This window comes from Rhincodon typus, chromosome 46, assembly GCF_021869965.1.
Source record: "Rhincodon typus isolate 14 chromosome 46, sRhiTyp1.1, whole genome shotgun sequence".
NCBI classification, from domain to species: Eukaryota; Metazoa; Chordata; class Chondrichthyes; order Orectolobiformes; family Rhincodontidae; genus Rhincodon; species Rhincodon typus.
This window is the reverse complement of record NC_063377.1, coordinates 8,728,022-8,752,279: the sequence shown is the minus strand read 5'-3', so window position 1 is coordinate 8,752,279 and position 24,258 is coordinate 8,728,022. Positions and strand designations below refer to the sequence as shown.

The 24,258-nt window shown below is 50.4% G+C and overlaps 2 protein-coding genes across 5 annotated transcripts in view; both read left to right on the top strand.

The window, feature by feature from the left end:
• Window positions 1–1,343: 1,343 nt before the first annotated feature.
• On the top strand, window positions 1,344–19,988 carry prpf3 (PRP3 pre-mRNA processing factor 3 homolog (yeast)). Its single transcript, XM_048620438.1, has 15 exons — window positions 1,344–1,500; window positions 3,588–3,718; window positions 5,004–5,144; window positions 6,195–6,278; window positions 7,212–7,432; window positions 9,718–10,027; window positions 10,825–10,991; window positions 12,385–12,467; window positions 13,177–13,320; window positions 13,416–13,515; window positions 13,978–14,091; window positions 15,469–15,587; window positions 16,662–16,745; window positions 17,124–17,185; window positions 17,960–19,988. The coding sequence occupies exons 1-15, from the start codon at window positions 1,356–1,358 to the stop codon at window positions 18,107–18,109; spliced, it is 2,055 nt and encodes a 684-aa protein (XP_048476395.1). The 5' UTR covers window positions 1,344–1,355; the 3' UTR covers window positions 18,110–19,988.
• A 3,570-nt stretch (window positions 19,989–23,558) lies between these two features.
• Window positions 23,559–24,258, top strand: part of LOC109919596 (regulation of nuclear pre-mRNA domain-containing protein 2-like) — a 74,348-nt gene continuing 73,648 nt past the window's right edge. For all 4 annotated transcript variants that reach the window (XM_048620434.1, XM_048620435.1, XM_048620436.1 and 1 more), the window contains exon 1: window positions 23,559–23,847. In XM_048620434.1, the coding sequence (XP_048476391.1) occupies window positions 23,583–23,847 (265 nt within the window). In that variant the 5' untranslated portion in view covers window positions 23,559–23,582. The remainder of the gene's footprint in view (window positions 23,848–24,258) is intronic.

Sequence of the window (24,258 nt, the reverse complement as noted above, 5' to 3'; positions counted from 1 at the left end):
TAGCACTGACTAAGGGACAAGCAGATAGAGGATTGAATAAGAGACAGAAAACACAGTCGGTTTGGAAAGGCTGAGCTTCAAGTTGGTAACGCTGCCATTTGAATCATTTGCAGTCAGTGTTAATGACAGGTGCCTGAGTGTGATATATTTCAGTTCAAAATTGGAGGTATAGTGGATAACCAAGAAGGTTATCTCAGAGTACAACGGGACCTTAATCAGATGGGCCAGTGGGCGGCAGATGGAGTTTAATTTAGATAAATGTGAGGTGCTGTGTTTTGGAAAGGCAACTCGGGGCAGGATGTATACACTTAATGGTAAGGTCCTGGGGAGTCTTGGTGAACAAGGAGTCCTTGGGGTGCAGGTTCATAGTTCATTGAAAGTGGAATTGCAGGTAGACAGGATAGTGAAGAATGCATTTGGTACGCTTGCCTTTATTGGTCAATGCATTGAGTATAGAAGTTGGGAGGTCATGTTGTGGCTGTACAGGACAATAGTTAGGCCACTTTTTGGAATACTGCGTGTAATTCTGGTCTCCCTGCTGTAGGAAGGATGTTGTGAAATTTGAAAGGGTTCAGAAACCTTTATAGAGGTTTATAAAATGATGAGGGGCATGGATAGGGTGAATAGCCAAGGTCTTTTCCCCAGGGCAGGGGAGTCCAAAACTAGAGGGCATAGGTTTAAGGTGAGAGGGGAAAGATTTAAAAGGGACATGAGGGCAACTTTTTCACAGAGGGTGGTGCGTGTATGGAACGAGCTGTCAGAGGAAGTGGTGGAAGTTGGTACAATTACAACATTTAAAAGTCATCTGGATGAGTACATTTCAGGAACGGTTAGAGGGATATGGGTCAAATGCTGGCAAATGGGACTAGATTAATTTAAGATATGTTTTCAACACAGACAAGTGGCACCGAAGGGTCTGTTTCTGTACTGTACAACTCAGACTCTCCGACTCTGTATGAAGATAAGCAGTAAATTAAGCTAAGGGGCCATCACAGTAAGCCTGAAGAGAGTAAGTGGGCGACTGTGTGGTGGGAAAAGATGCTGTTTGTTTTACGTGGACGAGAGACTGTGAAATATTATTATTTGAAGCAAATTTGGTGACCTTGTGGAAGTATCACAGAATGATTAAAATGGGAATGTACGTGAGCCTGTGACAATGTAGCACTCCCTCCATACTGCAGTAGCACGAACATCCTGGATTATGGTTGCTCAGGTCTCCGGGGTGAGGTTTAAACTCTCTGAGGGCATGAGTGAGAGTCGTCCTTTTCAGATTTGGAGGTTGCAGTAATGATTGAATTTGTTGTCCTGATGCTGTGTTTCTCTCTTTATCTTTCCCTCCGCCCAGTTCAGCAGAGATGTCGCTGTCCAAGCGTGATCTGGACGAACTGAAACCATGGGTGGAGAAGACGGTGAAGAAGGTATTGGGCTTCTCAGAGCAGACTGTAGTCACGGCCGCACTCAACTGTGTGGGCAAAGGAATGGACAAAAAGAAAACAGTGGGTAAGTTGGCAATGCCCTTTCTAAACTTGGAGACTGGTTCATGTTTTAGTTGGATTGCTAAGGGTAGACATTAGCAGGTGGAATATATTGATTGATGATATCCTTGACTGCACATAAAGAGACACTGTGGTGCAGTGGTAGTGTCCCTACCTCGGAGCCAAGAGGCCCAGGTTCAAATCCCACCTGCTGCACGGATGTCTAATAACATTGCTGAATAGGCCAATTAGAAAATATCTAAAGTTTTCTTTCTCTACACAAGATTGCAACTTGTAGTTTTTGATAGGGCTGCTGCTTAATGCCTGGTTGCACACTCTTGATCTTTGGACATCCAGTTGTGGAGGAGGGGGGAGGGTGGCAGCACACTGGCTCTGTAGTTCACATGGCTGCCTCACAGCGCCAGGGACCCAGGTTCGATTCCAGCCTCTGGAGTTTGCACATTCTCCCTGTGTCTGTGTGGGTGCTCCGGTTTCCTCCCATAGTCCAAAGTTGTGCAGGTTGGGGTGGATTGGCCATGGTAAATTGTTCCATAGTGTTCAGGGATGTGCAAGTTAGGGTGGGTTGGCCGTGGTAAATTATCCCGTAGTGCCCAGGGATATACAGGTTAGGGTGGATTGGCCGTGCTAAATTGTCCCGTAGTTCCCAGGAATGTGCAAGTTAGAGTGGATTGGCCATAGGGAATGCAGGGTCACTGGGATGGGGTCTGGGTGGTATACTGTTCTGAGGCTCGCTGTGGACTTGAAGGGCCGAATGGCCTGCTTTCAGTCTGTAGGGATTCGATCATTCTATAATTCAGTGGGGAGTATGCAGGTTGGAGGACCTTCTTGTGGTTCTGCTTATGGGCTCAGCCAAGGTGGCCTTTTAACAGATACAGACGATGGGCCGCAGGGCGTTGATATTGTCCCTGCGTGATATGGTCACAGGTACCACCCTTAACCTGGCCTGAGTTTCTTTAGCCAGCGGGCAGATGGTCCAATGCTAAAACCAAGTAAAGTTGCTGTAGTGCCCGCAGACCGGGGGCTGCTGTCTCATTCGAGAGAGAAAAAGAGAGGGTGGTGGGTTTAACCTTACGATCCCCATGCCTTGGAGGAAGTTGAGAAGATGGAACTTTTGTGGAAACCTGGGCTGATGTGGGAATTGAACCCGTGCTGTTGATGTCACTGTAGTAAAGTAGCTGTATAGCTAACTGACCCAGTAAACGACCTCTGGGTGTTGCTACAGGAGATTGGCAGCGGCGGTGGGGGGGCTGATGCTCGTATGAAGAGGTGGTGCAGGCATGTTGGGCTGAATGGCCTCCTCCATAACAATTCTGTGATTCTTCTGTGAGGTGGGCAAAAGACAGTGAACAGAAAGTGATGCTGTACGTGTCTAACTTCTGTCCTGTCTCTCCATTCTTTCTCTCTTTATCTCACCTCTCTCCATGCTCTCTTGGTCTATCTCTGTCCCTCTCCCCATGCTCACTCTCACTATCTCTTTGCCCCCTTTTCTCTCTTTCTCCCCCCACTGCCTCTGTCTCTTCTCCCCACCCCCACCGTGCTCGCTCTGTCCCTTGCCCTGCTCGCTCTTTCTCCCTGTGCTCGCTATCTCTCTGTCCCCAATGCTGTGCTCTCTTTCTCTCTCACCATGCTGTCTCTCTCTCCCCCCTCCTCTGTCTCTGCCCCCCTACTGCCACGCTCTCTTTGACTCTCTCTCACCATCCTCTTGCTCGCTCACTGCCTGTGCTGTTTCTCTCTCTGTCTCACTATGCTTGCTGTCTCTCTCTCTGTCTTACCCTGTGCGCAACTACCATCTCTGGCTTTCCCCGTGCGTGCTCACTGTCTCTCCCTGTGCACTCTCTCTCTTTCCCTGTGCTCTCTTTGACTGTGTCACCATTCTTTCTCTCTCTGTCTGTCTGTGCTCGTTTGCGCTCTGGCTGTTTCTCATGCTATGTGTTCTCTCTCCGTTTCTCTCTCTCACCATGTTCTCTCTCCCCGTGCGTGCACACTGTATCTCTGTTTCCTTCCCTCCCTGTGTTCGTGTGCTCTCTCTCTCTCTTTCTCCATGCACTCTGTGCCCCCACCTCCCTTGTGTCTCCCCTCTCTCCTCTGCAGAGCACCTGAAACCATTCCTGGATGATTCAACGGTGCGGTTCGTGGACAAGCTGTTCGAGGCGGTGGAGGAAGGTCGCAACACCCGGCACTCCAAATCTGGTGGCGAGAAACACAGGAAAAGGGAGCTAAAGGTTGGCACTGAGCATTTGGTGTGGGGCGTAGACATTGCCCATTTACTATGCCCGGCCAACTCTGTATGCTACCTCACTTGGTTGAGATGCTGACTGTGGTACCGACAGTGGGGGGAGTGGGATTGTGCTTTTTCTCTTCTCTGTTTTATGACTGAACTCACTGGTTTTCCAAATTCTGCCGGCCCCTCTCTCTGAGACTCAAAGTCTTATTAAATCCATCATCGCTGACCATTCAGCCCATCGTGCCTGTGCCAGCTCATTGAGTGAGAGAGATCGCAATTAGGTCCCGTTCACATCCACCTCCCCATTCCCTAACAGCCCCTTACTTTCCACAACTCTGCGGCCGTTCCTGTTAAATCTTCAGGCAGTGTTTTCCAGATCGGAACAGCTCGCTGTGTCAAAGGAACTCTCCTCCTTTCCCACTCTGGTTCCTTTGAATATTCTCTTTAAGTTATATCCCTCTGGTGACAGACCTCCTGCCCAAGGAAACACTTTCTCACTTACTCAGTTGGAACCTCAACAGCCTGTCTATCTTGACTGAGGTGTTAGAGGAAGTGCAAATGTTTGGGTATTGATTGTCAGCTCTCTCTCCAAGAGTACAAATTAATATTTCTCGAGGCTGCCACCATCTTGATTTGAAAATTCTCATTTAGAAATCCCTTGTCTTTTTCTATCCTCCAGCTCCTAGACCCCCCTACCTATCTCTGTCGCCCCCTCCTTCCCTTGCACCCCCCTTCCTTCGCAGCAGTTGCCCCCTCCCTCTGCGGCCACCCCCTCCCCTCACCAGCCCCGATGCCCCTCCCCATCCTGGCCACCCCCTCCAGCTCATGTTCATTACCATATTTCTCTAACCCCCTTCAGCCCCTATACCGCTGCCTGTGTTGAATCTCCTTCAGTCCTTAGGAACCTCCGTTTCTCTTACCCTTCTCCAGCTTCTACAACCCTTCATGGTCTCTGCACTTCTACAGTTCTAGCCTCCTGCACATTCTCCCCAGTCTGATTGTAATTGCTCTATGACCAATGACCACATCCTCACTGCCTATGGTACCTGAGCCTGGAATTCTCTCCCAATACCTCTCTGCCTGTCTCTCCACTTTTAAGACACTCTAATCACAATTTTGGTCACCTCATATCTTCTTGTGTGTCTTGTGGTTAAATTTGATCCAATTTATACCCTATGTAACGTGCTGGTGTGTTAAAGGTGCTATGTTAATGCAAGCCTTTGCCTACAGACATAATTAACCTGGATGGGTACCTCATCGTTTTCCCTTTTTTTTGCTGGCAGGAGGTCTTTGGTGAGGATTCGGAGGTCACTCGGGAATTGTCATCCAAGAGGAGACGGATCCTGAGGTTTGAAGAGGTTGAGGAGAATGACATTATCCCTGGACCACCCACAGAGAGTCCAGGAATGCTAACAAAGATTCAGGTCAGTCTGATTTCTCCATGACATCTACAGATACCATGGGGCTGCTCAAAGAGTGAGAAAGGCAAGGTTGGATTTACACCAGGATTCAACAAGCAGTGTATTTTACAGCAAGTTGTATCTACTTAAATAGCACACTATTAGCCGCAATATACAGATTCTATTTAACTAGGACACTGCAGCGCCCAGTCTACAGGGTCTATTTGATTTGATTTTATTTATTGTCACGTGTGCATTATTACAACATACAATGAAACATTCAGTATTTAAACTGCACACTGCAGCAAACTGTCGATGAACTGCAAGAAGACAGCATCTTTGAGCATAACTGTAGCAACATAGAATCATAGACTCCTACAGCATGGAAACAGACCCTTCGGACCAACTAGTCCGTGCTGCCCATAATCCCAAACTAAACTAGTCCCACCTGCCTGGCCCGTGTCCCTCCAAACCTTTCCTACTCATGTACTTATCCAAATGTCTTTTAAATGTTCTAACTGTACCCGCATCCACCGCTTCCTCAGGAAGTTATTCCATATGCAAACCACCCTCCGTGTAAACAAAAATGTTGCCCCTAATGTCTTTTTTTTTAAAATGTCTCTTCCCTCACTTTAAAAATGTGCCCCCTGGTGTTGAAATCCCCCATCCTAGGGAAAAGACAACTACCATTAACTGTTTTCATACCCCTCATTGTTTTATAAACTGCTACAAGGTCACCCCTCAACCTCAACATCTAATGATGGCTGAATTATTGGCCTGCCCCTGTCCTGGGAGTGTTTGGGAGGGGGTGGGGGTGGAGTCAGTGTAGAGGCAGCTTTACTCTGTATCTAACCCCATGCTATCCCTGTCCTGGGAGTGTCTGATGGGTGACAGTGTAGAGGGATCTTTACTCTGTATCTAACCCCGTGCTGTCCCTGTCCTGGGAGTGTCTGATGGAGACAGAGTTGATGAAGCTTTACCTTCAGCTTAAAAGCATTGAGGAAGCTTGGTTGTTGATTCTAATGTTGTTTTGCTGTTAATCTGTTTTTTCCCTTTTTTTACTGCGCCTTACAGATCAAACAGATGATGGAAGCGGCGACCAAACAAATTGAAGAACGGAAACGGCAGCTGAGTCTAATCACACCTTCGTTCCAGCAGGTAATGGTGAAATGTTACAGGGTGACTGTGAGTGTGAGTACTGTCACCGCAGGAGCTGTGATGGTGGGCCTGTGCTGTGTAGGGAAATCCCACTGTGCCTGATCATTGCTGCGCTTCAGCGCATCTCCGACTGGGAGAGGGAGTAGGGTATGGGACTGTTCCAGTTATCACCCCTGCCCAGTTGGAAGGAATGTCCCGGGAGCTAACAAGGGATTTCTATCTTCGGACTCAGTGCTCACACTGGGAAGGGGTTGTGTAAGAGGCAAAGTTGGAGGGATCACGGAGGGTCATTCCTTCCATGGCTGACATTACATCAGTGCAAGGTGAGGTGATGGGTCATGGTGTCGCGTTTCTGGCATCTTACGCTGTGCACGTTGCCTGTTGCAGTTCAGTTTGGTCGTGGGAGGGTGGCTGTCACTAGCTGGGTCAGCGTTTATTGTTGTCGCTAGTTAGCCCTTGAGAAGGCGATGGTGAGCTGCCTTCTTGAACCGCTGCAGTCCGTGGTGATGTTAGGGAGTGAGTTCCTGGATTTTGTCCCAGTGACGGTGAAGGAACAGCCATGTGTTTCCAAGGCAGCGTGGTGAGTGGATTGGAGGGGAGCTTACAGTCTCATAGATCTGCTGTCCTTGTCCTTCTAGCTGGTAGTGGCCATGCTATCTAAAGATCCTCGGTGAGTGGCAACAGTGCATCTTGTAGATGGTACGCACTGCTGCTACTGTGCGTTGGTGGTGGAGGGACTAAACGAATTGTGGACGGGGTGTCCGTCAAGCAGGCTGTAGTCGTGAGTGGCCGCAGCCGGACATCAAGGGTTGCAAACAGTTTTGGGGCATGCACAGGTTGTGAGAGGTCCTCTAGAAATGGAGCATCGGCAGTTCTTGCTGTCTGTCTTGTTTGTTGTTCTCTGTCGCCTGACGTGACGTTGTTCCCCTGCAGCGGGTTTCGGCCCTGGCTCCCAATGCTGACCTGCCTCCGATGGGCCAGACCATCCAGCCATCGCAGGCAGCCTCCTTCATGAACGACGCCATTGAGAAGGCCAAGAAGGCGGCCGAACTGCAGGCCCGGATCCAAACCCAGCTCTCCTTGAAGCCAGGGCTGCTCCAGAGCACCAACCTGGTGGGCCTCGCCAATCTGCATGCCATGGGCATTGCCCCCCCGTGAGTATCTGAGTCACAGCTTACTGCCCACGGGGAGAAAACGAGTGGTCCCGGCAACATTGACTGAGTTAGGAGGGTGCGTAGGTACATCTTCTGTAACACTTAGTTAAGGAATGCTTTACTCCCTCCTGTTACCCCAGTCCTGCTATTTATCTCGACCATACCCTGTGGTAGTTAATTCCACATTCTCCCCTTCTCTGGATGCGGACATTTCTCCTGGATTGTAGTTTATTAGTAACTGTAATGTGTTAACAGTCCTGTAGTTGTGGTCATTCCTTTACACTGTATTTTTTCCTCTGTGCGCGAGGTATTTCCACATTTGAGTGGGTCTCCGCCCAACCCCCTGCGGGAGCAAGTCTGCCTCACTTCCCAGAGGAGTGAGCCCCTCTGTGAGAGTGAGTCTCATGTTCTTCCTGCTCCTGGAGTGAAGACGTTTCTCCTGATTGGATTTATTAGTGATTTCTCTTGTACTGATGGATCCTTATTCCCATAAAAGTCTATCTGTCATTTCAAACCCTTTTCAGAACCTTAAAGTTCACCTTTCTGGTGTTGGAAACTCCAGCTTGTTCATCCTGTCTAGGAATAATAGGAACAGGAGAAGGCTGGTCAACCCCCTTGAGTTTGCTTCACCATTCTTGATCATGGCTGATGATCTACTTTGATGCCAGTTACCCATGCAACCCCCTTATCTCTTGAGGTGACTGGTAACCGGAAATCTGTCAATCCCTCGCCTTGAAGCTTCTCAAAACTTGATATAACCTCTCAGATCTGTTTCCAACCTATTAAATTCTCCTATTGTACCCTCGTGTCCTTGCATCATGTGTAAACTTGACCAGTGCCCAGTTGCTCTGCCTGTCTGGTCTCTCCGAGGTTCCGTAAGCTTTATATAATTTCTCTGTTTATCAGTACTGCCCCTCCACAAATGAATTCTAGCTTGCTGACAAGCACACTATTTAGCCAGCTGAGGCTGATCCTTATTTGGTATTTTTTAAAAATATATATTTATTCATAGGATTGGTGTTTGCTGGCTGGGCCAGCATTTATTGCCTGTCTGTAGTTGCCCTTGAGAAGGTGGAGGTGAACTGCCTTGTTGAAGCATTGTGGTAGACTCTCAATACCTTTACGGAGGGAATTGCAGGATTTTGACTCAGTGGCTGAAGGAATGATGATATATTTCCAAGTCAGGATAGTGAGTGAGTGGCTCAGAGGGGGACTGGCAGGGGGTGGCGTTACCATGCATCCACTGTCCGTTTCCTTCTGGATGGTCATGATTGTGGGTTTGGAGGGTACTGTGAAAGGAGCCTTGGTGAGTAGCTGCAGTGCATCTTGTAAATGTTACACACTGCTGCTACTAAGCATCGATGGAGGAGGGAGTGGATGCTTGTGGGTGTGGTGTCAATCAAGTGGGCTGCTTCGTCCACGATGGTGTTAAGCTTCTCGAGTGTCGATGGAGCTACATTCATTGAGGCAAGTGGGGAGTGTTCCATCACACTCCTGACTTGTGCCTTGTCGATGGTGGGACAGGCTTTGGAAGAGAGTCAGGAGGTGAGTTACTGGCTGCAAGATTCCCAGCCTCTGACCTGCTCTTGTGGACACTATTTATATGGTTGTTCCAGTTCAGTTACTGGTCAATGGTAACTCCCAGGATGTTGATAGTCGGGGTGGGGTTCAGTGTTGGTAATGCTTTTGAGCTTCAAGGACTGATAGTTAGATCATCTCTTGTGAGATGGTAAACCCTAGGATGTAAATAGTGGGAATTCAGTGACAGTAACACTATGGAATGTCAAAGGGAGATGGTTACATTCCCTCTGGATGTTGATATTGTTGAATCCCCCACAATCAACATCGAGGGGGTTACCATTGAGAGAGAATGTAACATTAGCATTAATCTAACAATGGCATTTCAAACAGAGTATTCAGTAATGGTAATGCATTGAGTGTCAAGGGGAGATGGTTAGATTCTGTCTTGTTGGAGATGGTGACCATATGTGCATTGATAGTCGGGGATTCAGTGATGGTAACGCCATTGATCGCCAAGGGAAGATGGGGAGGTGGTAAGATTCCTTCATATTGAAGAGGGTAATTGCCTGGTACAAATGCCATCTGCGACATGTCATCCCAAATCGATGATTTGATTACCAGCACCCAGTCCGATTGTCTGCCCCCCCTCCCAAAAATAGTTGGCATAACTATGGTCACGCCCCCTCCCCAGATGGTGGGCCCGCTGGAACCTGAGGTGTTAATATGTGTTTTGGTTCAGACTGACCTCCTGTTTCCATTGGCAGCAAAGTGGAGTTAAAGGAGCACCTGAAGCCGACGCCGCTGATCCTGGATGACCAGGGCCGGACGGTGGACGCCACTGGGAAGGAGGTGGAGCTGACCCACAGGATGCCCACCCTGAAAGCCAACATCCGGGCGGTGAAGCGGGAACAGTTCAAGCAGCTGCTGCTGAGGGAGAAGCCCAGCGACGACCTGGAGAGCAACACCTTCTACGACCCCCGTGTGCCCGTGCTGCCCTCCCAGCGCCAGAAGAGGATCTTCCGCTTCCACGAGAGGGGCAAGTTTGAGAAAATAGCCCAGAGGATACGCACCAAGGTAGCGGCGGCCGGCCTGGGACAAGCGAGCTGTGGTAGGGCTGGGAGGAGGCTCCCCTTCCCCTCAAGCCCCACCTTGGGAAAGAGAAATCTGATGGGGGAGGGGGGCAGTGTTATATTTTAAAGGGACTAGTGACAGAGTATAATGATTTGAGGGTAGGGATAAAGAGCAGAATGAAATGCTGTCCTTATAGTGTCAGTTTCCCACAGTGAGCTGAAAGCTGTGACCATTTGGATAGCTCCCCTCACCCCTCCACACCGCTTTTCGTAAGCTGATTGATTTGCTGTTTCACGGGCCTCCCTTGCGAACCTTTGGCGGTTTGTAAAACTCCAGTGACCCCGGTGAAGGGGAAACAGAGCCCCATTTTCATCCTTCGCCACACCTCCCTCTACCCATGGCCTTTTCTGCTTGATAAGGAAGTCCCTGCATCTTTTATAGGGTAGGCAGAGCAGTGATTACATATCACTGATTTAATAATCCGGCAAGAAGTCCGAGCCGTACAGCCAGGCATTTCAGAAATCCTGTTCGTTGAAAAGTTTGGAAACTGAATCAGTGAAGGGATGTGTTAAAGGTGTCTGAAAACCCCACCAGGCTCACATTAAAGTCACTCCCCCTGTAGGACTACCCCTGTGGATGACAGGAGCAAGTACGGATGGCAGGGGAAAGAGATGCAGTCCTTGCATCCCAGAATTGGATGAAGGAAGCGGGCAATGATGTAGGAAGGTGTTGGGGGTGTGACGTTGCTGGTGCTGTATCTTTAACGCGGTTATCACCTCCCTCCCCCATTCTGTGTTCAGGCACAGCTGGAGAAATTGCAGACCGAAATTGCACAGGCGGCCAAGAAGACGGGCATCCAGACCTCGACCAAGTTGGCACTGATTGCCCCCAAGAAGGAGCTGAGGGAGGGCGAGGTGCCGGAAATCGAGTGGTGGGATTCCTACATCATTCAAAGTGGGATTGAGCTGTGAGTTTCCTGGACGTGGGCTGGGGAGTGAGGTTGAAGTCGCAGCCCTCCCTTCCCCGAGGTCTGATAGATTCGAGCCAGCTAAGGGAGGGCGAGAGCGTCTCACATATGCATGTTGTGGAATGGAACTCCAACCCGTGTCCTTGGTCTATCTGTTTGTGAGGCTTAAACCCCACGAAACTTAATGAAATCTGGTTGGTTGCCTGGTTTGCTGAACTTTTTGCACAGTAGCTCAGTAGTTAGCATTGCTGCCTCACCGTGCCAGGGACCTGGGTTCGATTCCAGCTTCTGGCAACTGTGTTGAGTTCGCACATTCTCCCTGCGTCTGCGTGGGTTTCCTCTGGGTGCTCCGGTCCCCTCCCACAGTCCAAAGATGTGCAGGGCAGGGTGGAATTGGCCATGCTAAGTTACCCCGTAGTGTCCAGGGATGTGCAAGTTAGGGTGGATTGGCAGTGCTAAATTGCCCCATAGTGCCCAGGGATGTGCGGGTTAGGGTGGATTGGCCGTGCTAAATTGTCCCGTAGTGTCCAGGGATGTGCAGGTTAGGGCGGATTGGCCATGGGGATTGCAGGGTTACAGGGATAGGCTAAGGGGGCAGGTCTGGGTGCAGTGACCTTCAGAGGGTCGGTGTGGACTTGATGGACCAAATGGCCTGCTTCCACACTGTAGGGGTTCTATAAGTCCATGAAGTGCTCTTGTGGTGCAGTGGTAGTGGCCCTGCCTTTGGGACAGAACACGCAGGTTCAAATCCCACCAGGTCGAGAGGTGTGTCGTAACACGTCTGAGCTGGTTGATTTAAACACAAATGATATCTCTGTTGCCTGTCGCGCTCATCCAGCCCAGAGTTAACTTTGACTGCGACCGGGGTGACATTGCGGTAACATTTCTGGACAGAATGTTCTGGGTTCAAATCCCACCGTGGGACTGAGTGGAATTTAAATTCAACAAATAGAGTCTGGAATTGAAAGCTAATCTCAGTGACCACAAAAACTGTCATAGATTGTTGTTAAAAATCCACAGGGTTTGGGGTGAGGGGGGAACGAAATCTGCGAGCCTTACCGGGGCTGTGACTCCAGAACCCGCAGCGACAGGGCTGACTCTCAATGGCCCTCTGAAGTGCCCTGAGCCGGGCACGCTGCTCAAGGGGCAGTTAGGGGCAGGGAAACAAATGGTGGTCTTACGCAAACATGCCCGCGTCCTGAGGCAATAATGCACACCTATGCCTCTGGAAGTAGTTAGGGCAGCCAAGTCATGTCCGCATTTCCCAGATTCCGTGCACTGATAAGTTATGTGCAAAAGCCGGAGAGCGACCAGGATTGCACCCTTATTTGTTCCCATCTTGATGTTTCTCTGCATCTCACTGCCTCTGTTTTGAATTTAAACACATGCTCAGGACACCAGAGAATCTGAAGAACGAACAGAATTTTCACGGCATCACGAACCTGGTGGAGCATCCAACTCAAATCAGCCCTCCCGGTATGAGCCCCTCAGGGGGATTAGCATTGATGCTGCAGGGGGTGTGTGCGGGAAGGCCAGTCCAGCTTTAACTCCTTGCACTGCTTTACACATTCCTCCCCACTCCCTACATCTCTCCCCTCAAGCTGCTGGGTAAGCCTGCGCAGTCCATTTTAGTTCTGTCCAACAGGGAAAGAACAACATTTCAATGGCAATTTTTCAGGACCTCGGCAGATACTGAAATATTTCGCAGCTGCTGCAGTACATTCAAAACACTACAATGATGTAGAATATGTGGTGGCCAAATGATAAATCCCTTCGGCACAGACCCTCCGGCGCGGCGCCCCTTCGGCACTGACCCTCCGGCACTGTGCTCCCTTGGCGCGGACCCGCTGATGGTGTGGCGCTCCCTCGGCACGGCGCCCCGTCAGTGATGGCAGTGGAGAGTCTGAATGTTGTGCTGAAATCTGGCACTTGAGCTCTTGAGCTCTGGCTGGGTGGAGGAGAGAGGGGTATGTGTTTCACGTGTCAGGGACCGAATGTCCACCCTCGGTGCGTGGCTCCAACTAACACCTTTGCTGTGGGCCGGCATGGGGGTTGTCTCCGCCATGTTCTACGCACGCGTGTGAGAGTGTGAGAGAGAGCGAATTGGCTGCTGGAGAGACCGCAGGGATCAGGCTGTGGCTGACTGATGTTCCTTGTCTGTCTGCTCCCTTGTTTGTCTGCACAGTTGACACAGACAAGCCGGTGACACTTGGCGTTTACCTGACCAAGAAGGAGCAGAAGAAGCTGCGACGACAGACCCGACGGGAGGGCCTGAAGGAGATGCAGGAGAAGATCCGCTTGGGGCTCATGCCTCCTCCCGAGCCCAAGGGTGAGCAGGCAGCGGAACCCTCGCACTGTCCAATTTCCCCCTCGATCGGCCCCTGCTCCCACCCCTAACCCTGGGCCTCCTTTTTCTCTCCACAGTGCGGATCTCCAACCTGATGCGAGTTCTTGGGACAGAGGCTGTGCAGGATCCAACCAAGGTGGAGGCTCACGTCAGGGCACAGATGGCTAAGAGGCTCAAGTAAGTGAGGGCCTGGGGGAGGGGGCACGGAGGCTGAGGATGCATGGGTCGTGCAAGGATGGACATTTGGCCAGGGTAGGAGAGGGCAGTGTCAGATTGGTCCGTGTGATGGAGTTGCCAGGGATTTGTGGTGGTGGGGGAGAGAGATTGGGAAACAGCGGGCCCATTGCCTTGGTGGGACTCAGCAACCCATTGTCTGAGAGGGAGTTTGTCTTTGAATTCATGTTTCCTTCTCCTGGGAGCAGCATCCCACCATGGGAGGGAGGCAGAATTGGGCTTGGAGTACAGGACTGACGGTGACTGACGGGCGCTGAGGGGGTTGGAGGTGTGGGGGACGGCTTGTGGGGAGAGTGAGCCAGATTTCTCGGAGATTGGGGAGGGCAGTACCAGTGAGGGACACCAGCGGGAGAGAGCGGCTCGGGAGTTTCACAGGCCTTGGGTGACCCGCACGTTTCACTTCAGGGCTCATCAGGATGCCAACAGCGCCCGAAAGCTGACGGCTGACCAGCGGAGAGAGAAGAAGGTCAAGAAGCTGAAGGAAGACGTGTCCCAGGGCGTCCACATCGCAGTCTACCGGTGGGTCTGGGCTGTGAGATTTCGGCTGCTCGCTCCTCAACTCTGGCAGGATAATATCCCTTCCTCGCCTTCTGAATTGACCCTCTTTGCCTACTCCACCTGATTTACCGCCTCCTTCCTTCGCCCGAGGTGCCCATCGTAAATGCATGCACCGCCCATGGTCTATTCGACTGTCGAGGGCGACGCTTTGCAGACATCCTCCCTGTTTAGCAGGGTATGGGAGCTGGGCTGAATGGTGATCACTGCGTTCTTTTCATACGTCAGGGAATTCCAATCCCCCTCACTCCCTTTTCCAGCCCTGCATACCCGCTGCTTCCCCTCCACAGCCACACAGTTCAGTCGAGGTCTGCCTGTCCCTGGCAGTCGTGTCTGGAAGCTACAGTCATTCTGCCTGACATGATGCCGGTCTCAGGGCAGCATCTCCAGCCAGCCACCAGTTAGTTCACCGTTACTCTTAGCTTGAAAAGTCTTATTGTGTGTGCGCATGTTATTGGGGCAGTGGTGCTTGGGGGGAGCCGAAGAGCTTTAGGATATCACTATCTGATCAGCTCTGGCAACAATTAGTGTTAGTGTATTCGCTACCAGCAAATATTTTTGAACATTGTGATAGGAAGCAAGGTAGCTAACCTGCTCGATCAGGTCGAACAAACAGGAGCTTGAACTATGACCACCTAAATGTTGGTTCACATATAGTATCGGCCCCAAGGAAATGGGGCTCAACTGCTCCGTTCTGTTATTCGCAATGGGGCCCACAGGGTTTTCTCAGTTCACTCGAGAATCAGAACCTTGGTTTAATGTCTTCTCTTATAGCCAACACCTTTGAAAGAATGGCATCTCGGGGAACAGACACACCTGCAGTGCGACGGTCCCTCGGTGCCGACCCTCTGACAGCGGCCACTCCCTCGGCGCCACCGTATGATGATCTCTGTATATTTGATGTTAAACTGTAGGGCCCCACACCCCCCACGGAATTGCTGTGGGATTTTTATTTTCTTTATTCGTTAATGGGATCAGGATCTCACTGGCTAGGCAGCATTTATTGCCCATCCCTAATTGCCCAGAGGGCAGTTCAGAGTCAACCACATTGGCTGTGGGTCTGGAGTCACATGTAGGCCAGACCAGGTAAGGATGGCAGTTTCCTTTCCTAAAGGACATTAGTGAACCAGGTGGGTTTTTCCCGACAATCGACAACAGATTCATGGTCATCATTAAATCCTTAATTCCAGATGTTTTATTGAATTCAAATTCCACCATCTGCCCTGGCGGGATTCGAATCCAGGTCCCCAGAATGTTATCCGGGTCTTTGGATTAACTGTCCAGCGATAATACCACTAGGCCATTGCCTTATCCTAACAGATGATCCTCTGCCAATTTCAGAATCAGAAACCTGAGCAACTCGGCGAAGAAGTTCAAAGTGGAAACAAATGCGGGGCAGCTATACCTGACAGGGACTGTGGTCCTGCACAAAGACGTTAACGTGGTGGTGGTGGAGGGAGGTGAGGACAATTGGGCAGGGTTTATGTTGGTGCCCTGGGCTTCAGGCCACCATGTACGTGTTCTGAGATTTTTTTTTGATTGGGACAGTGTGGAGGGAGCTTTACTGTGTATCTAAGCCCCGTGCTGTCCCTGTCCTGGGAGTGTTTGATGGGGGAACAGTGTAGAGGGAGCTTTACTCTGTATCTAACCCCGTGCTGTCCCTGTCCTGGGAGTGTTTGATGGGGGGACAGTGCAGAGGGAGCTTTACTCTGTATCTAACCCCCGTGCTGTCCCTGTCCTGGGAGTGTTTGATGGGGGACAGTGTAGAGGAAGCTTTGATTTCAGTTTAAAAGACTAGAATCACAAACTGTCCCTGTCCTGGGAGTTTGGTGGCGACTATGTAGTGAGAGAATTACTTTTGTTTTAAAGGAGTAGAAGGAGCTTTACATTAGTTTTAAACATTGAACATAAGAACCAGGAGTAGGTCATCTGGCCCATCAATCCTGCCTTGTCATTCAATAAGATCATGGCTGATCTTTTTGTGGCTTCCATTCCAGTTATCTACTCGCTCACCATAATCCTTAATTCCTTTACTGTTCAAAAAATTACCTATCTTAGCTTTAACAACATTAAATGAGGTAGCCTCAACTACTTCACTGGGTAGGGAATTCCACAGATTCCCAACCCTTTGGATGAAGAGATTCCTCCTCAATTCAGCCCTAAATCTGCTCTCCCTTATTTTAAGGCAGTGCCCTCTTGTTGTAGTTTCACCTGCCAGTGGAAACATCCTCCCTGCTTCTGTCCTATCTATTCCCCTCATAATTTTGTATGTATCTAAGATTCACCCCTCATTCTTCTAAATTCCAATGAATATAATTAAAGGAGTAGCGGGAGCCTATCTATTGTTTTCAAAGAGTACTTCCTGGGGTCAGGGTATTGGGAGTAATTTGCTCAGTACATGGGTCATGTCCCTATTAGGGCAGGCAATGGTGACGCTGCCCTCTCTATGCCTTCAGAAGTGTGAGCGTGGGCAGAAGGTGTGGTTTAAAAGCTGAGAATCCCCGTTTCGAGGCTCTCCTCTCTTCTCCATTCAGGTCCCAAAGCACAGAAGAAATTCAAACGTTTGATGCTGCATCGTATAAAGTGGGCTGAGCAGACGGCCACTTCTCGGGATGATGGTGAGTCCTCGTGTTGTTTCCAGCTGCGGGGTAAATTCGAGGAGCATGCTTCCCCCTGGTATGAACCTGACCCTGGGCCAGAGTTTGAGCGAACAGGGCACACACCTACCGAAATGTCCAGTGGCTACTTGCTACAGCATGCAGAGAGAGCAGGAGGGCACAGTAATGGTAAAGCTCCTCCTAGACCCAACACGATGGGCTGAATGGCAACCTTCTGTGCAGTGTGCTTTCATGCCGAAGCTCATCGGCTTCAGCTATTTAGTAGTGTACGTAAGGGAAGGTAGTCAAAGGGCCACAATGGTGGGTGCAGCTCACCGTTTTTGGAGTGAGTTAAGCCAGAGCTTGTAATCGTGAGTTTCTGCCTTTCTGCCCACACAGAAGACGACGGATCGGATGATGAGGTTGTGAAGAAGGTGAACAAGTGTGTACTAGTGTGGGAGGTAAGCAGCGGTCTCGTCAATTATCCCCCCAACGTCCCCGTAACCCCACAGATGCCCGGCCTGATGGCTTAGCCCCTTCGTTTTAACACCAGAGCCGGGGGTTACCTAACTACTACCTGGAACTGATCCTGTATGGTCAGTGGAGTTGCTGGAACCCCAGGTTTGACCCTACTCCCTCAGGCTGATGGCACTGAGGCCAACTGGAACAGCTGCCTGTTCTGGTTGTAGTCCAGCCACACCTCTCCACAGTCTTTGGTGAAGCTGTTAATTAATACATCTAATTGAGTAGCGTATTCGCTGTTATGTCTTCAGCCTCTGCGGCCTTTCGGAGATCCAATTCTGGACCGTTGCTCATCACCTGATTTTTGTTGCAAGCCCATACCCCAGCTGCCTAAGGCCTTGAGCTCTGGAATCAGCTCCCTAAACCTCTACTCTGCTGCTCTCTCTCACTTTTTCTCTCTCTCTCTCTCTCTCTTGCTTGCGCACATGCTCTTACCCTTCAAGAACCTGACTTGTTTCCTCAGCCATCCCTCAAGTGGCTCGGTGTCAACTTAATTTTGGACGTGCTTCTCTTTGGTGCTGGCACCAAAGGTGCTACATCAGTGCAAGTCATCAGTGGTGGATTGTCGTTTTCAGTACTAGCCACAATTTTTGGTGGGTGTTGGCACGCGTGAGGAGTGACAGGGGTTCAGCAGCTGCTCTGCCGGGTCTTCGTTCTGACAGATTGAAATGTTTGTGTGTGACACTATCTCTTCTCCTTCTCTCTGCCACCAGGGCACGGCGAAAGAGAGGAGCTTTGGTGACATGAAATTCAAGCAGTGTCCAACAGAGAGCATGGCACGGGAGCATTTCAAAAAACACGGAGTGGAACAGTACTGGGACCTGGCGATCAGTGAATCGGTGCTGGAGGTTACAGAGGACTGAGGCGGCATCACTCCGCTCCGTGTCTTCCGACTGTCTATGGCCGTTTTGGATTTTTCACGGGTGTTGGGCCTGGGAGGGAGAGAGGAGGTGGTGTCTTGGCGTGAGACGGGCTTTCCTCTGGGGCTGGGAAGAAGCCAGGAGTTCAAAGGCTCTCTAATCGAAAATGCAGGAATTCAATATTGCCTCCAGATATAGATACCGCTATTCTCTTGTGCACCCCATTGTCCGCACAGCCATCGTGTCGTTAGAGCATGTAGGAGACTGGAAAGATGTGCAGTCCTTTCTGAACTAATGTCAATGGTGCATAAGTCTGCCAGGGGAAAGAAGTATTGAGTGTTGCAAATGTGATACAGTGGCCAGTCACAGCATGATGAGAGAGGGGTTGATGGGGGTTGGCGGTGGGGAGGGGGGTCTTGTAATCCCTTTTCCAGTCCGTTTTGACAATTCTGATGCTTTTGAGCTGAATTGTTTTCTGAACAGCTTCTAGTCTCTTTGGAGCCACACGCCCTGTTAGGAACCAGCTGCTTCCTTCACCCTATCCATCCCAGTATGTGATGATGTGCATTTTTGTTACATGTAATAGGATTGGAGAGAGCAGAGATTGGGGTGAGGAGGGGTGGGGGGGTGGGGGGATGGTGTGTGGTGTCGGTGTGGTCATTTGTTTTCTCCACCTTCCCCAGGTCTAGAACCTTCATTTGTGGCACACGGACAGTGAGAGTTGATGAGCTGCTCAGACTGTGCGTGCGTTGCTGTCGACCTTTGGCGGACATGTGCATGCAGTTACCACATCGTGATTTTTCACTCCCTGCTCACCTCCGCAAAAAAAAAAGCTGACATGTGCTTCTCTTGGGGTTGGTCAAACAGGTTTCTGAAATCCATGCCACTTTCACCCACTGAAGACCTTTAGGACAAATTCAGTTTTGAGCATCGATCGAAAAGTTCCCTTTTTATTTAAACTCGGACTGAGCCCTGGGTCCCCCACTTTATTCGAGTTCAGCGATGAGTGCATTTGAGTTATTTTATTCTGGACCTTCTGCTTGTGGTGTTCCTGCAGTTTGTGCAAATGTACACTCCTGACAAAAATTCTGCGGAGAATGCAGTGTTATTTTTCCCCCAGAGACTCATCTCTCTTTCTTATTCTCTCTCTCTGGCCCTAATGTGTTCTTGTTCTGTTTGCCCTGTCTGCTGGTGATGAGGTATTCTGGTTAACAGATGAATGGTCACTGCAGTGGAGTGACCCTGACTTTGCCACACAGAGGTGGGTTGGAATCTCTCTGGTCTGAAGTCTGGATTGCCCCTCATTTGGAGGACAGCGCAGCCTTGTGTGGTCAGGATTTTTACTGCACTTTGTACTTGAGAGCCCAAGGACGTTGTGAGAGCTCTCTCTGTGCTGCAGTGGTTCTGTTTCTGATGCTGAGGTTAAGACAGATTGTTTCTTTGTGTAGCAGAGCTTTACTCTGAAGCTAACCCTGTGCTGTCCCTGTCCTAGGAGTGATTGATGGGGGGGACAGTGTAGAGGGAGTTTTACTCGTTATCTAACCCCCTGCTGTAACAGCTCTGAGATGATACAACGCTGACTCTGGGGAGTGATGTCTAATGTGTGAAATTGTCCCAGTTCTGCCATGTCCTGAACTTGACACTCTGACAAGTGCTGGCATTCCTTGACATACCTCAAGGTGACCCTCTCGTCGTACCCTTATGTCCTGCGCTCGACCTGAATAATCTCCCATTAACAGCCGATTGTTACCTTTCAAGTGAGAACCTCAAAGAGTGTGTCAACAACCTGTAAAAAGAAGAGAAGCTGCTCAGATACGATTTCAGTGCTGTAGAGGGTTACAGCTTGGAGTTTCATAATAAAGACTAATTATTTTTTTCTAAAGTGTCGTGCAGTGTTCTGAAGTTTGTGTCCTTGGCAGCAGTGTAGCACAGTTGCCTCTTGATTTGATTTATTGTAGTCACATGTACCTCATTACATTGAAAAGTGTTGTTTTGTGAGCAGTACAGGCCGATCATAGCAAACAAGGACATACAAATCATAGGGTGCTTAGACAGAGCAAGGCATACAACGTTACAGCTTCACAGGAGGTGCACAAAAATCAACATTAGCAAGATCAACATTATTTGAAATTAGAAATGTCCATTCAGCAGTCTTATAACAACAGGGAAGAAGCTTCTGTATCTTCTGCCTGACAGAAGATATTGTAAGAGAGCATTAGTGGTGTGGGAGGGGTTTGATGATATGGGCTGCCTTTCCATGGCAACGAGAAGTGTAAGTGGAGTCCATGGATTGGAGGTTGGCTTCCATGATGCTGTCACCATTCATCCTTGTTTTACAATACACCCAAACAGCTTCACTTCTGTCTGGGTGGCCTCTTGTCAGTGGAGTCTATGTCCTCTTAGCGTAGGAAAGCGAAGAGGTCATTTGTTCCAGGAGCCTCATCACCCCCAATCCTGTTGCACTGGATCATGGCTGACCTGTAACTCAAGCCCATTCACCCCCTTCAGATGGCCTTACTTGGCAACAACCCATCCACGGTGGCCTGCGCCACCGAGCAGCAAGATCCCAAATTTGATCTTCACGCTACACAAGAGTTGGGGCCTAGCTAGGTTACCATGTGGCTGCTGCATTCATGGGTGAGGCAAGACAACATCACGTTGCAGTGGGTGGTAAGATTCGGTAGACTGGGTGGACCAGAACAAATTAACCTACAAAACAAATACCAGTGCCCATGGAAATTATGCAGATCAACTTAACGATGCTTTCTTCTGTTAGATGGTAGTTTGAGCCAACTAAGAACTGTGTTTCCCTGGCAACTGTCAAGCTAACAGCTGCTGCTCCCCTGAATTGCATTCCAAAGGTACCACCTGATCATCATCCATGCCCCAGTGTGTCTTTTTTTGTCATGGAGTCGTACAGTACGGAAACAGACCCTTCAGTCCAACCAGTCCATGCTGACCATAAATCCAAACTAAACTAGTCCCACCTGCCTGCTTCTAGCCTATATCCCTCCAAACCTTTCCTATTCATGTACTTAGTTTCTTAAACATTGTAACTGTATCTGTGTCTACCTCCTCCTCTGGAAGTTCATTGCATACATGAACCATTCTCTTTGTTAAAAAAAAATATGCCCCTCATGTCTTTCCAAATCCTCCTCCTCCTCCTCCTCCTCCTCCTCACGTTAAAGATATGCCCCCTAGCCTTGAAATCTTGTTCACATCATGTCAGTTGGTAGCAGCCCCATCATTCAAGTTTGATGCTTGTGGGCTCAAAGCTGACTGGGCAGTTATAAGTAATAAAATAGTGAGTACTGGACTGTTTGAGCCCTGATAGAATCCATACAGTGTAGGAGCTGGCCATTTGACCCATGGAGTCCATACTGTCTCTCTGAAGAGCATCCCACCCGATCCATCCCCCTACCCTATAACCCTGCATTTCCCATGGCTAATCCACCTAACATGCACATCCCTCATGGATAATATAGCATAGCCAATCCACCCTAATCTGCACATCTTTCGACTGTGGAAAAGAAACAGGAGCACCTGGTGGAAACCCAGCAGACATGGGAAAATGTGCAAACTCCACACAGGCAGTCACCTGAGGCTGGAATCAAACCTGGGTCCCTGGTACTATGAGGGGGCAGTTCTGACTGTTGAACAACTGTTCCACCTTGGTGGAGGGCTGTACTGTTAGAGGATCGGTTGTGACGGAGTGTAGCATTACCGTAGGGTCAGCATTGCCGTACCGTCAGTGCTGTGGGTGTGCTGCACTGTCGGAGGGCCAGTGCTGTGGGTGTGCTGCACTGTCGGAGGGTCAGTGCTGTGGGGGTGCCACACTGCCAGAGGGTCAGCGCTGAAGGAGCAGGCAGTGCCGGAAGGTCAGCGCTGAGGGAGCGGGCACTACCGGAGAGTCAGCGCTGTGCTGGTGCTGCATTGTCAGAGCATCAGTGTTGAGGGAGTGGGCACTGGTAGAGGGTCAGCGCTGAGGGTTTGGCACTCTGAGTTGCCCCGTGGTGGGGTCTCATCATGCAGATGATTGGCTGATCGTTTTGAGCACTGCCTTTTTTTGAAGAAGAGCAAGAAAGTTCTCCATGGTCTCCTGGGATGATAGTTAAAAGCTCATTCCAATACTTCAGCCAATTAATTGGTTATTAACCATGTTTTGGGAAAATGGTGTTTGAAAACTGCCACACTTGTTGCATTGCGACTGCCACTTTGGGATGGTTAAAACACCCAGTGTTTCAAGTGGAAAGGAATAATGATAAAATCGGGGGTTACAGGGATAGGACGGTGGGATGCTCTTTGGAGCCAATGCAGACTTGATGGACTGAATGGCCTTTTTCCTCACCAGGGAGTCAATGATTCGACTGAGGGAAAGAGGGCGTGTTCTGAGGAAAAGGTGTGGAGGTCTGTTGAGAAGGGGGCGTGTTTTGAAGGGGAAGGGGCGGGGCCTTTTGAAGCGGCGGCGTTTTGATGGGAAATGATTGGGAGTTGTTGAGAAGGAGGCGTGTCCTAGCGGTAAGGGGGCGTGCTCTGAAGTGTTATTGCGCGGAGTCCGCCGGTGGGGGGGCGGGGTCTGTTGTAAAGTGGGCGTGTTCTGTGGGATTGTGCACAAAGGCGGGTCTGGGGAAAGGGGCGTGTTCTCTGCAATGGGCGGAATCTGAGGATAGAGGGCGCGGTCTTACGGCAAATGGGCGGGACCTGAATGTTAGCGGGCGGGCAGTCAACAAGGGGAACGGATCTGAAAAAAACTGGGGGGAGCCTGAGGGCAAACGGGCGCGGCTTGAGGAATGTGGGCGGGGTCTGATGGAAGAGGGCTTAGAGTCGGGGGAGGGGCCTGAGGAAGAGTTGGGTGAAACGGGCGTGGTCTCGACGTCCGCGTCTGCGCCCTGTGGGTGGAGGCGGGGCCGGACCGCCCACTTAACGGTCTCGGACCCCCGCCCCCCCCCCGTCGCCTTCGCCTTCGCCTTCGGGATAAGGGGTGCAGGGGACGAAAAGGAAGAACCCCGTTTGCAATCGGGGAGATTTTTTTTCATTTTTCGGTGGTGTGAACGAGAAGCTTGGTGGGGCGGGTGTTTTCCAGCACTTTACCTTTCTCCCCCTCCCCCACAACCCCAGTTCCTTCCCGTCCAAATCAAAGCGGAGGTGAGGAGAGGAGAGAAAGTGAAGCGATCGAGAGAGAAAGTAACCGTCGTCTCTCGGCTAGTGGTGGGGGAGGGGAGTTCACGTGGGCCGGACGGAAGGCCGCGCACGCTCTGTCGCCTGGGAGATCACGTGCCTAATTGGTGCATCGTCATCACTCCACCCCCCCAACAACAAGCAGCGACGTGCGCGTGCCCCCTCCCCACCGCCGCCCCCTTCCCCTTCTGGCGTCGCCAGTGCGTGCGCGTGCCCGCGTCTTGCGTCGCTGTGCACGTCGCGTGCTTCGGTGGGGGCGGGGCACAGAGGGCGAGAGAGAGAGAGAGGAGGGAGCAAGATGGCGGCTGTCGCAGCAGCAGCGGGAGCGGGAGGGCCCGCCGTGGCCGCTTCTTCATCAGCATCGTCGTCGTCGACCACTACCTCCACCATCATCCCCAGCGGCTCGTCTTCCTCCCTGGCCGCTCTGGAGGCTGCGCTGGAGAAGAAGCTGCTGACGGTCACCAACACGATGGACGGCATCCAGGGCCTGTCGTCCTGGATCCTGGACAACAAGAAACACTACAGCTCCATCGTCAAGCACTGGATGAAGTGCATGAGGAAATGTGAGTGGCCTTGCTGGACATGCTCTCTACCTGCACAGGGGCTCGCCCTCTTCTGTCACAAGCAGCGCCCATTTGTCCAGCCCAGCAAACTTTTATTTTTTTTTTGCAATCCCCATTGGCGAGCATCTATCACGCTTGGGAGCAAGTGTTTTTATGGTATTCCATTTCTCCCCCAAATCCCCTGTCTTCTTCCTCTCGCACTCCCCATCCCAACCACCAATCAGTTATTATTCCGCCTCAGCCACACAATGACAATAAACCTAATTCTAATACTTCGCTCTGACCTATAATTATTGCCCCCATTCAATTACTACACCCACCCCCATTTAGTTATATGCTCTCAAATTCAGTTATTATGCCTCCTTGTTTAGCTATTATACCGCCAGAACCGCGACGACCCCTCCAGTGGAA